This window comes from Crinia signifera, chromosome 19 (assembly GCF_055691185.1).
Source record: "Crinia signifera chromosome 19, ASM5569118v1, whole genome shotgun sequence".
Lineage (NCBI taxonomy): Eukaryota > Metazoa > Chordata > Amphibia > Anura > Myobatrachidae > Crinia > Crinia signifera.
The window spans coordinates 40,520,412-40,533,524 of NC_139226.1; the positions used below are offsets into that span (position 1 = coordinate 40,520,412).

Consider the following 13,113-nt stretch of genomic DNA (forward strand, 5'->3'; position numbering starts at 1 on the left):
CCACATACTGTATATCGAAACCCATTGTTCTAATATAGATGAACTGACACCATTTTGCAGTGATCAGCAAGTGGCTACTATATAGATTCATGGAATAATTAAACAATATATCAATTCTTAAAGAAATCATGAACATCGTATCAAAACCCATGAATCTACTTTATTACCATATAATTGGTCTGATTAGTTTAGCACCGATCATTATTTTAAACTACTATTAAATTCATGCATCTCTGTATTTTCTTTTAATGTTGATGTTTGATACATAATTTTGTTTATTAACGTAGGTGGCCGCCTATATTACATTTGTTCTATTTTCAAATAAATTGTTTATAGATTATTCATACCCGTATGTGTAATGTGTATTTGACTCATTGGAGCAGATTAATTGAATTTTGTATATAAAAACTAGCCCAGGAATATAAATATATTAGAATGTGTAACGGGCATCATGGTGTGTGGCATTTATAGAATGGGCATCACAGCGTGGCATATGTATAATGGAGCATAGTCACCGCTTGAAGGTGGGGTGGGAAGCGCTTCAAAAAATCTTGCTCGGGGTGCTAGTAGGCCTTGAGCTGACCCTGGGTGTCCAATTGCCATGTTGCCAGTTCACTGCCAGTGTAAGTATAGCATGGTATCCTATTGGGCAGCCCTCTGATAAGATCAACAATATGAGTGTATACAATGGCACAGTCCTTTCACCGGACAACCTTATATTGTTGTGCATCCATCTTCTCTGCCAGAAAACTGCCATCATCAGTGTTGTGTTAATGGATGATAGAGAATGCCTTGTTGTCTGTGATGTTAATTTCCAAAAACAGTCCCAGATTTGTAATCTCTTTGCCCACATATATATCTTCAGAAATGTTCCTATTGAAGTAATTATCACTGTATTGTTTTACTGACAAGTTGCATGCTGGGAAATCCAGAACTGACTGGCATCCATGTTTTTCCAATCCAGGTCCCCACTGAAGACCTCTCACCAGCATGCCCTGCTGATCTGCCTTATACAAACCCTTTCTAGGAACAGGCAGATGTTCCATGGGGGCTGATGGCACTGACCAGAAGATCAGAATGCTGAACATACAGAACTCAGCTTGGGGAAGCCGTCAGGACTGGTACCAGGATAACTTAGTGACCGGACAGCCCAATCCAGGTATAGTGAACAGTGGTCCTGAAGTGTCAATCTGTATAAGGAAAGGGGATGAGGAGTTATATACAGGTACCGAGGCGATGCTTGGGCCCATTGCTGGCCCTGCATTTTATCTAAAAAATAGTACTTACTTGAACATTATTTAGCGCTTCTCAGTTTATTTATATGTTTATTATTACTAACACAGGGTAAAGTTGTCCAAAGGAGTTTGTATTTTATTTGATATATTTACAGTTTCTTATATAGTGCAGCATATTCCATTGCGCTTTACAAAAGGAGACAGTGATACAACAAACTGGGTATTTACAAACAGTCAAAAGGTAGGAGGGCCATGCTCGCAAGCTTACAACCTATAGTCTCAGGGGGTATTCAATTAGTCCATTTTATTCAGCTAGCCAACAAAAAATAGACTTTCCCTATTCAATTGTGACCGTTTTCGGCTGGTTTTTCCACCAATGCAGTTTTCCACCTGTACGTACACATGTAGATCGGCAAGTCATTCGCCGATCCACGTGTTTCTGACATTTCGATTTTTCCGACAGTCAAAAAATCTGCACTTTAATTGAATAGGTCGAATGTAGATTTTTTGACGGTCGGAAAAATCGATACTAATTGAATACCCCCTAAGTGGTATTTTCTAAGGTGCAGATTTATAGCAATGGAAACGTTGCCCATATCAACCAATCTGGTTCTACTTATTTTTTATCTAGCCATATCTAGAAGATAATAGCTGGAATCTGATCTCCACTTCTATTAATCCGCACCTTAGTAAAACTAAACCTAAGGGGATAATTCAGTATTGAGGGATGCAGACAAAGGGCCTGATTCAGACCAGTTTGCTAGGCTGCATATACGCACAGCCTAGCGAACAGGTCAGTGCCGTCCTCTGCCATAATAAACTCCCGCCCCCCTGCGCCGCCTGCATCCCCTCGCTAGCATGTAAGGGGATGTGTATGAGAACGCATCCCCTCGCATGCGGCTGAAGGGGATAGAAATAATTTGATGGTTGACGACCTCAAATGATTTCCCCCCTTGGGAAACAAAAATCAGCGAAACTGACTTTTATTTCACACGGAGATGGTCGTAAAGGGGGTGGGTACTGATGCCCACCATGAGAAGGCATCGGCCCACCTGCATTCCCTGGGGAACGCCCAGAATTTTCATGGAAATCCATAAAGCGCTGGGCGGTCCCCTGCTCCAGTCTGGTGTCTGTCCCCGCCAGCCCCCCTCTGAAGTGAATGGCCCTCCAGGCTCCTTTCCAGCTTGTTTCCCTAGCACGTGACGTGATGACATCACACGCATAATGCAGAAGCTGAAGCAGGAGAGAGGAAGAGAGACCGGCAGACACTGCTGCTTCCCTTGGCTCCGACGCATCCAAGGCCGTCCTAGCACGCCCATCCGCCCGCCCATCCTGTACACAGTAGCCAATAGTCGGCTCTGTGTACAGTCAATAGAATCAGTGGGGGAATTTGTCATCTCTCCCATGGCCCCACCCGCGCTGCGGCTGACTCACCTCCAGTGCTCAGTCAGTGGGCAGCAGCATGTCAGTGCGTCGAGCAGGTGCTGGCGCTCACACAGACCCTGCTGCTGCTTGCTCCCCCAAGTGGCTGCTGGGGCTGCCTTACAGGAGTTACGCCACTGGTGCATGGGCAATCCCCAGACATCGGGCCCCAGACATCGGGGAAGGGGGCGAATTTGGGTCAGAATTGGTCCCAAAGTGTTGCTGAAGCAGCGTGTGACTGCTCAGTAGGGTAGCACACCTCAGGAATATCATCACTCTCTAATCCTCGCACACCTATTGGGGTGTGCAGTAATAGGATTAATGTTGTACTACCTTAATGATCCGTGCGGTGCAGAAATGATGCATGCAGCATACAGAACCTCCCTGCTGCCCTTAATACAGCGGGACAGCCCCACTAATTGGACACTCCCATGGGCAAGGGGTGCGGTAGGACGACAGCTGGGAGAGCCAGTGATCACCGCTGCATGGCATCTAACAGTGCGAGGAGGGGAGCCTGGCGCTGCCCAGCTGTTTGGTGAGCGCTGGGCATGCCCCCAGAATTAGGAAAATGGTGGTTGCAGCACTAGCCCATGCCCATCCACCAAACACCATGCCCATCCTCACAAGGTCCCGCCCCAGCAGGTCCCGATTCACCAGCAGGAAGAGCTGGAAGGTATGCATGCAGCAAGTGGCGGGATGCGACACATTGACAATGTGCTGCATGATACATTATGCTTTGGGAGGTTATGATCCAATAGCGAAATCTTAGGGGTTATAGTATTGGACTCGCAAACTTGTTTTTCTACAAGATCAAAATATATTTTATATATATATATATATATATATACTAGGTGATTCATCGCGCCCTACGGGCGCTCTTCACACCGTCGTAAGGGGCTGCGCCACCTTAATTTGTGAACGTTTGTATTGTGAGAAATATGGTTAGAATTGTATGAAAGATGCCTGTATTGCAACTTGAGTTATAGGTGAAATGTGTTAAATAGAGAGCATATGATGTGGAAGGGGGTGTGTATTGTTTTGTTTAATTAAAAAGCAGTTACAGAGTAAGATGTACATTGATAGTGTGGATGGTACAGTGACATTTGTGTGTGTGTGTGTGTGTGTGTGTGTGTGTGTGTGTGTGTGCAATAGTATAGTAGGGTGTTTTTGAGTCAGTGGCTCCCCACTGGCGGAGGTCACAACACAGGAAAACAGGAGGCTGGGTAGTGATAGGGGTGTGTGGGCATAAGGGGGACTAAAGAGGAGGGTGGGAGACACAGTGCAGCTTCTGCCAGTGGGTGAGGGTCCAGCATGGCAGTACAGGAGTACAGGAGGTTGGCCCTGAGTCAGTGTCTCCTCCTACTGGGTGGGAGTTAGGGTGCATGAGAGCAGGTGGCTGGGCTATGAGGCATGATAGGGGTATGTGGGCAACACAGCGTCAGCGACTCCCCAGTGGTGGAAGTTATGGTTCAGGAGAGCAGGAAGCTGGGTAGTGATAGGGGTGTGTGGGCATACGGGGGACTAAAGAGGGGAGCAGGGGTGCCGTGAATTGTGGGAGGGGCGCGGGGGGTGCCGTGAATCGAGGGAGGGGGCAGAATTGCGGGCGGGGGGGCGCAGGTGTCAGTGAATCTCGGGAGGGGGCGGGGGTCTGCAAAGCGCAGGAGTGGGGCGTGAATCGCGCAAGGGGGGGGTTGCGAATTGCGGGAGGGGGGGTCGCTGGGGGTGCCGTGAATTGCGGGAGGGGGGGTCGCGGGGGTTGGGTGCCGTGAATTGCGGGAGGGGGGGGCGCGGGGGGTTGCAGCGAATTGCAGGAGGGGGGGTCACGGGGGCAGGGGGGTCCAGGGAGAAGTCCAGAAACAGAGCAATGTGTCCCTCCTGTTATACACACACACACTCACACACTTTGAGTGACAGATGTAGCCAAATATATAAGAGATATATATACACATTATATACATTACTGCCTCACAGCACTGAGGTCACAGAGTTTATTCTCCCTGTGTTTGCGTGGGTTTCCTCCAGGTACTCCGGTTTCCTCCCACAATCCAAAAATATACTGGTAGGCTAATTGGCTCCCAACAAAAATTAACCCTAGATTGTCTGTGTGTGCGTGTACATGTGGTAGGGAATATAGATTGTAAGCTCCACTAGGGAAGGGACTGATGTGAATGTTCAAAATAGTCTCTGTAAAGCGCTGCAGAATATGGGCAGTATTCAATGTGAATACTGGCGACGTGCAGCGAATCCTGTTTAGGATTCGCTGCACATTCGCCACTGCTCGCTGCGTTCCGGAGCCTCGCCGGCTCCAGTATTCAACGAGTCAGGGGCTCGCTGCCCCTGACCGGCGAATTTGAGCTCCGGACGCCGCAGGGAGCCTGAGGACGGCGGCAGGCAGGGAGATGAAAGTCTCCCTGCCTGCCCCAGAACGTTTGTGGGGGGGGTGGGCTCCCCGGGTGCCAGGCAGCACAGGCTGCCCCCCGGGGGTGCCAGCAGGGGACCGGGTATATTCACTACACCCGATCATGCATATGTAATGATCGGGTGAAGTGAATATATGAATATCTAATGAGCGGCTCGGCTCCCGGCCCCCTGCTGGCTGGTCTGTGTAAAAAAAAAATATATATATATATATTTTTTAATTAAATATATATTCATGTGCTTACAGCACATGAATAAAAATAGCATGCCCCTCCTCAGACTTCGCCCTCTGACGTAATCTATACGTCGAAACGCGTCAGGGCGTGGCCTACGACGCTCCTTCTCTCCTCACTACTGACGTCTGGTTCCTGGTTACCCCTGCACGCCTCCCTGCAAGCCAGCATAGCGGTGTCTTTGGTGGATCCTTGTTCCAGCGCTGAAGTGTGAGCAGTTTAGCCTCTGGCTATGTTTTAAATCTTGTGGTACCCAGTCCACAGTGCTTTTACTTATGGTACGAGTCTGTATTTGCCTGTACCTGGATTTTACTACTGTCCATTAAACTTTTTATAAGTGATATTGCACCATGAAGCGCCTTCTCTCTGCCCTTTCCTAGATATATATAACGTGGTCATGCAGAGGTAAGGGAACTCAATTCTGAATGCTACCTAATTAACCCCCCTCCCTCCATTAGGCAGAGGGGCCAGTGGTAGGGTTTTTGGCAACCCCCCCCTGCAAACTAGAATGCTTTTCTGTGAGAATTACTGTTCAGGGCCAATGTGGAGGAACCCCGTTTCCACTCACTTTAACCCCTATATATATATATATATATATATATATATATATAAATATATCGGTACCTGCACTCGCACACACCAGGAGACAAATTGATGGGGTGCCCCAGGGTCACACCGTAGTGTGCCAAATACAATCCAAATTCCCCTTTTGGGGGGAAACAGGAGCACTCGCCAAATGGATAAAGTATTTTCAATTTATTCAAAAACGACAAAAATAGACAAAAATAGCATAAGTCCAAAGTGTTACCTCCTCTGACGTTTCGATCCTGCTTAGGATCTTTTTCAAGGAGAGTATGAAGCAAATCACTGTCATCAAAAAAAGACAAATAAGGGCCACCAGTAGAGAGGTTAATCAGCTGCTGCTGTCAGACACCTACTGACAAGCTGCCCCGTCCCGGGTTTATATACCCATTCTGAGCGCCAAAAGACAAATTGAGGGAGCCTCCCCGTACGCACAGCGGCTTGCAATCACCGCCGCCGCGTGCAACAGACAGGGGCTTCCGGTCCGTGGAACGCAAGCGGCTTGCCGGCTTCCGCCTGGTGAACCGCAAGCTGTTTCCACGGGCACAGATCTTCCTGTCTGTGTTGCGTGCAGCGGTGTAGCCGTCGGCAGCGGGGAATTCGGCTCTTAAAAATCATCTGAAGCCACATACTATACCCTGTATCATGGTGCGAAAATAGCTGTAATTTATACTATGCGTGCCTGCGAAATATACCTATATGACCAGATGTAGAAGATGCACACCTGTACAATCCATATATGTGTTAATGCTGCTACTGTATACACCGTGGAACAGAGCAGAAGATATATGAGTATAGGCAGGCTATAAAAAGGAGAGCTGGGTGAAAGATGGGTATAGGATGGGATATGAGTTCAGAAGGAAAAAATTTATGAAAAATGTGGCGTGGGTAAGACCGGGACTGAGGTGATACACAATCGACCAATGCACTGCTTTATGATCAGATAGAAGGAAAAAGGGGAAAAAAAGGGGGAAAAAAATGAAAAGTACATGGAAGATACTGGTAACAATTTATATTTACATGAGTATATGTATGCAGAAAAAATCACAAAAAGTGTGTGTCCATGTCCAAAAAAGGCGGGTCAGCCCGCAAAGTTGATGAAAAAAATGCTGCTGCAGAGCAAAAAATGAAAAATAAAAATAAATATAAATATAAAAAAAATCAAAGTCCAAAGTCACGAAAAAATGATGAGAAAAAAGTACATGTGTCATCATCCGATCAGAATCGTCCAAGTAATCCAATTGTTATTGTCTGGTTGAAGTCATCTTAGGAAGACAGAGAGTGGATTGTTCTCATTCATCCCTCTGGGGGAGATTGTGTCCAGTGTGTGAATCCATCTGCTCTCACATTTACGTAGTTGTAGTCCCCTGTCACCACCACGTGGGGATGGGGGGATCCAATCTATGAGTCGACATCTCAACGTTGAAGTTTGGTGCCCAGCCTGCAAGAAGTGGCGTGGGACAGGTTGTTCTGCCTTCTTCGTCTCGATGGCCGTCCTGAGGGAGTGGCGATGGTTGGCCATTCTTTCTGTGAATTTCCTCGAAGTCATGCCAACATAAGTGAGGCCACATGGACATTGCAGGGTATAGATGACGTGATCAAGTTTGCAATGTAGTCTGTATTTTATCTTGATGGGTTTTCCTGTATGTGGGTGTGGAAAGGTGGGACCCGTCATCATGCTGTTGCAAGTTGTACAGCCGGCACACTACGGTGTGACCCTGGGGCACCCCATCAATTTGTCTCCTGGTGTGTGCGAGTGCAGGTACCGATATATTTGTAAATTTGGGATTGAAGAACGCAGTTTTTTCACTCCTTTTACCTGACACCCACTTTGTTGATTGGCACAAACTGCTGTTTTGCCCACTCTCTGGCTTAAGCCAACACAATCTTTACGACACACTGCTACCTATGTTATTTACTTGTTTCTTTTTCTCTTGACATGGCCACGAGCAACCTAGGCTTCCTTGATGACAATCTGCTGACTCAGGCAGAGCTTGGCATAGTATCCCTGACGGATGACGACGCCGACAAGGTCTTATTTGACCAAGCAGACTTCGACATTCTCCCTACCGAATCCCCTTTAGACCTGTATCACCGACTGTACAGGTTGCGGAAACGGGAGACTGACCTCACCCTTCACGGTCATTTTCTCTCCGAGTATCACCGTAAGAAACATATCCCTAGGGGTTTTCGCATTCCCAATATACCCACTATAGGACGCTACAACCCGGCTTTTTGCAGTCGTTGGTGTGGCGTCCTCAACAAGTGCTCCTTGGACCTGATGCTATTGGTGGTAGAGGAGGTGGGTACTGAATTATCAAAGGTCAAACAGGAGATTGAGGACTTTGTCCGGGCTCACTTAGCCACGATCAAAACAGACAAGTCCACGAACCTGATCGAACAGCTCCGAACCCAGATTGAGGCATATAAAAGGGAACTGGTGTCCTTCAAACGTAATAAGCTGTTAACCGTGACAAACGACTATCAGAACCATACGGTATACCGTTGGTTACTGGGTGAACCAGGCTCTGGGAGACCCCAGAGGTTCACCAGAAACAGGCGCCAATTCAATAGGCCACCCCGTCCGGGCACAGGTTCCTCCACGTCTGCCTCTGACAACGAGATACCAGACTCCCAATCCAACTCCGAAGATTTTTTAGGGGCTGGTCCCAGACGCACCGCCCGCCAACCAAGAGGAAGGGGCGTAGGCCTCATCCAAGAAAAGGGAGCCACCGGACGCAAGGGGAGGGGCCGGGGGAGAACCTAGTATTTAACCTCTCGGACACCCCATTGGAACCGGCGATGGTTCAACTCCTCTCACGGGGCCTCTCATTCGTCCCTACAATGCACCATGACCCCTTTGATGCTTCTGTAGACCTTTATAAGTTTAGCAGGAAGGTTCGCTTACGCGAGCACTTTGGCAATTCTGAAAACCTTGCCACCACCCCAAATCTTAAGAGACCCTCCACATTTGACCCAGCCTCCTCTAACCCCAGCCTCAGGACCTTCACGCGCCTTGTTGATAAGGACCTACGTGAGGTCGATACCACCAAGAAATTCGATAACCTATCACGAGCCGAAAGGTCTGCCCTGAAAACATTGTCCAAAAACAAAAACGTGGTGATACGGCCGGCTGACAAGGGCGGTGCCGTAGTAGTCCAGAATTGGTCTGACTATCACTCCGAGATCATGAACCAATTAAGTGATACCAACACCTACTCACTTGTCTCCCCCAACCCCATACCCTCGTTCAAAAGGAGGGTTGACTCAGTCTTGACAGGGGCACTGTCTGCGGGGTGGATTGACAAAGACACCTTTGACTTTCTCACTGTTGATCACCCTGTTTGTCCCATCTTGTATACCCTCCCTAAGGTTCACAAGTCCAGCACTCGCCCACCAGGCAGGCCCATTATTTCGGCCCGCAAATCGCTCCTTCAGCCTCTGGCCATATATGTGGATAAATATCTTCAGCCATTGGTAACTGGTGGTGACAGTTATGTGCGGGACACTTCAGATTTCATGAACCATCTTTTGATGATGGATGTCAGAGAAACATCCTTCCTCTTTGCCACAATGGACGTCCACTCCCTGTATACGGTGATTCCTCACAGGGATGGTCTAAGGGTATTGGCTGATGCCCTCGATAAACGATTGACACTATCACCTCCTACCTCTTTCCTCGTTGAACTCGCGGAGCTAGTGCTGACATGTAATCACTTCATGTACCATAACGCGTACTATGTGCAGATAGCCGGTACTGCAATGGGGTCTAACTTGGCCCCATCATATGCTTGCCTCTACATGACAGACTATGAAACAACATACATCTACCCTGCGTATCATCAGCATCTTCGGTTATATAAACGATATATCGATGACGTTTTCGTTCTGTGGAACGGCACCCGGGCCGACTTTGAGTCAATGATAAATCACCTAAACCAAATGGGGCACCCAGTGAGGTTCACACATCAGATTGATGCTCTGTCCATCAACTTTTTGGACATTAATATCACCAATGTCGACGGAAAACTGCATACTTGCCTTTTTAGCAAGGAGACGGATCGCAACACGTTGCTTCTTAACTCCAGTCAACATCCACCCACACTCAAAGAAAACCTCCCGGTCTCCCAGTTTATGAGAGTCATCCGGAACAATACTGACCCTACCAAATTGGAAACGCAGCTCGACGCTATGGCCGATAGATTCCGCCAACGAGGATACGATATCGACACAATCAATCGCTGCCTTCGTAAGGCAAGAACCAACATGAGGAAAAGTAACCAGGGAGACGTCAATCCAAAAGTTCTTGTCAAACCGAAAAAAGACCGATTGATCTTCGTTAACACTTACGATCATACGTCCCACCAGATCCAGAAGAGTATAAGACATCACTGGCCCATCATAGCCTCTGATAGTGCACTCAAGCTACAGCAGCTTGGTCCGCCCATGATGGCATACCGAAGGGGCCCCAATCTGAAGAACATCCTTATGCGACCACTGGCGAACCCCAATGATGACCCGGGGGTAACCTGGCTACATAGCAGGAAACCTGGATGCTATAAGTGTACCGGCTGTACAACTTGCAACAGCATGATGACGGGTCCCACCTTTCCACACCCACATACAGGAAAACCCATCAAGATAAAATACAGACTACATTGCAAACTTGATCACGTCATCTATACCCTGCAATGTCCATGTGGCCTCACTTATGTTGGCATGACTTCGAGGAAATTCACAGAAAGAATGGCCAACCATCGCCACTCCCTCAGGACGGCCATCGAGACGAAGAAGGCAGAACAACCTGTCCCACGCCACTTCTTGCAGGCTGGGCACCAAACTTCAACGTTGAGATGTCGACTCATAGATTGGATCCCCCCATCCCCACGTGGTGGTGACAGGGGACTACAACTACGTAAATGTGAGAGCAGATGGATTCACACACTGGACACAATCTCCCCCAGAGGGATGAATGAGAACAATCCACTCTCTGTCTTCCTAAGATGACTTCAACCAGACAATAACAATTGGATTACTTGGACGATTCTGATCGGATGATGACACATGTACTTTTTTCTCATCATTTTTTCGTGACTTTGGACTTTGATTTTTTTTATATTTATATTTATTTTTATTTTTATTTTTATTTTTCATTTTTTGCTCTGCAGCAGCATTTTTTTCATCAACTTTGCGGGCTGACCCGCCTTTTTTGGACATGGACACACACTTTTTGTGATTTTTTCTGCATACATATACTCATGTAAATATAAATTGTTACCAGTATCTTCCATGTACTTTTCATTTTTTTCCCCCTTTTTTTCCCCTTTTTCCTTCTATCTGATCATAAAGCAATGCATTGGTCGATTGTGTATCACCTCAGTCCCGGTCTTACCCACGCCACATTTTTCATAAATTTTTTCCTTCTGAACTCATATCCCATCCTATACCCATCTTTCACCCAGCTCTCCTTTTTATAGCCTGCCTATACTCATATATCTTCTGCTCTGTTCCACGGTGTATACAGTAGCAGCATTAACACATATATGGATTGTACAGGTGTGCATCTTCTACATCTGGTCATATAGGTATATTTCGCAGGCACGCATAGTATAAATTACAGCTATTTTCGCACCATGATACAGGGTATAGTATGTGGCTTCAGATGATTTTTAAGAGCCGAATTCCCCGCTGCCGACGGCTACACCGCTGCACGCAACACAGACAGGAAGATCTGTGCCCGTGGAAACAGCTTGCGGTTCACCAGGCGGAAGCCGGCAAGCCGCTTGCGTTCCACGGACCGGAAGCCCCTGTCTGTTGCACGCGGCGGCGGTGATTGCAAGCCGCTGTGCGTACGGGGAGGCTCCCTCAATTTGTCTTTTGGCGCTCAGAATGGGTATACAAACCCGGGACGGGGCGGCTTGTCAGTAGGTGTCTGACAGCAGCAGCTGATTAACCTCTCTACTGGTGGCCCTTATTTGTCTTTTTTTGATGACAGTGATTTGCTTCATACTCTCCTTGAAAAAGATCCTAAGCAGGATCGAAACGTCGGAGGAGGTAACACTTTGGACTTATGCTATTTTTGTCTATTTTTGTCGTTTTTGAATAAATTGAAAATACTTTATCCATTTGGCGAGTGCTCCTGTTTCCCCCCAAAAGGGGAATTTGGATTATATATATATATATATATATATATAAAATCTATTTTTGTTTCACCTGTGCTGAGTCAGATATGGGTTTTAAAGGGAGATGTACTAAGCCTTGGAGCAGTGGCGTAACTATACTCCTGCAGCCCCCGCAGTGGCGGGGAGGCACTAAGAAGGAGAGGGCACCGGGGGGTCTGCGGGGCTATAGTTACCTGCTGCTGTCTGCCCGCCGGAACTTTTGGGTGCGGGGAGCCGGTGGCTGGATACTCCTGTGCCAGGTTTTCCGGCTAGCTGTCAGTGTGGTCAGGCCGCTCTCCCTCCCCCTGCTGCTGCTGCCAGCCTCCAGGTGGGTGAGACGCGGCTCCTACTTGTAAACATGCTCCCCACATGCTTAGCCCTCCGTCTGCCATTGGCTGCCCTGCTGCCAGCGGCGCACACCCACCAGTCGCAGATCATACTACAGGATATACGGTACCCGACAGAAGCGCTGGCGGTAGGAGGTACTGGCCGGGGGGGGGGGGGGAGGGTTGTTAACACCACTGAGTACAAGGCTGCAACTGGTGGCTGTATATACAGCTACAGTATACACTGTAGTGTGTGCGCATTTTATACAGTGTACCGTAAATCCTGTAGTACGATCTGCGCGTGCGCGGAGGGGGGGGGGCGCAGCCCAAATTTGCAGCAGGGGTGCAAAAACGTAATAGTTACACCACTGCCTTGGAGAGTGAGAATGTGGAGAGAAACAAAGTTCCAATCTATCAGTTCTTTGATAGATTTTAAACTGTTTAAAAAATGACAGTGATGAGCTGGTACTTTATCTCTCTCCATGGCTTAGTGCATATAGCCCAAGTCAGTGACTAAGCTGTATTATTGATGTGTGTCCCAGTTTAGAATTGCTGTGGTGCTGAGCTGTGGTCGGAGGCAGGAAACAGACCTAGTCATAGCTGTCGGTAGAGCTGCGCACATTTTGCTTTCTGCTCGGAGTCTGAACCCTTTGCCTGTCTAAGAACTTGTTTTATTTTTTTAACACATTAACACTTTATTTTATGGTCAGTTTCATCTCCCCAGAACTAGTGTCAG

At 47.7% G+C, this 13,113-nt stretch overlaps 1 protein-coding gene across 1 annotated transcript in view; it reads left to right on the plus strand.

The window, feature by feature from the left end:
- The first annotated feature begins 699 nt into the window (after window positions 1–699).
- Window positions 700–13,113, plus strand: part of LOC146042436 (paired box protein Pax-6-like) — a 36,960-nt gene continuing 24,546 nt past the window's right edge. Inside the window, exon 1 of the mRNA XM_083162426.1 lies at window positions 700–1,159. Coding sequence (XP_083018552.1) covers window positions 1,045–1,159 — 115 coding nt within the window. The 5' untranslated portion in view covers window positions 700–1,044. The remainder of the gene's footprint in view (window positions 1,160–13,113) is intronic.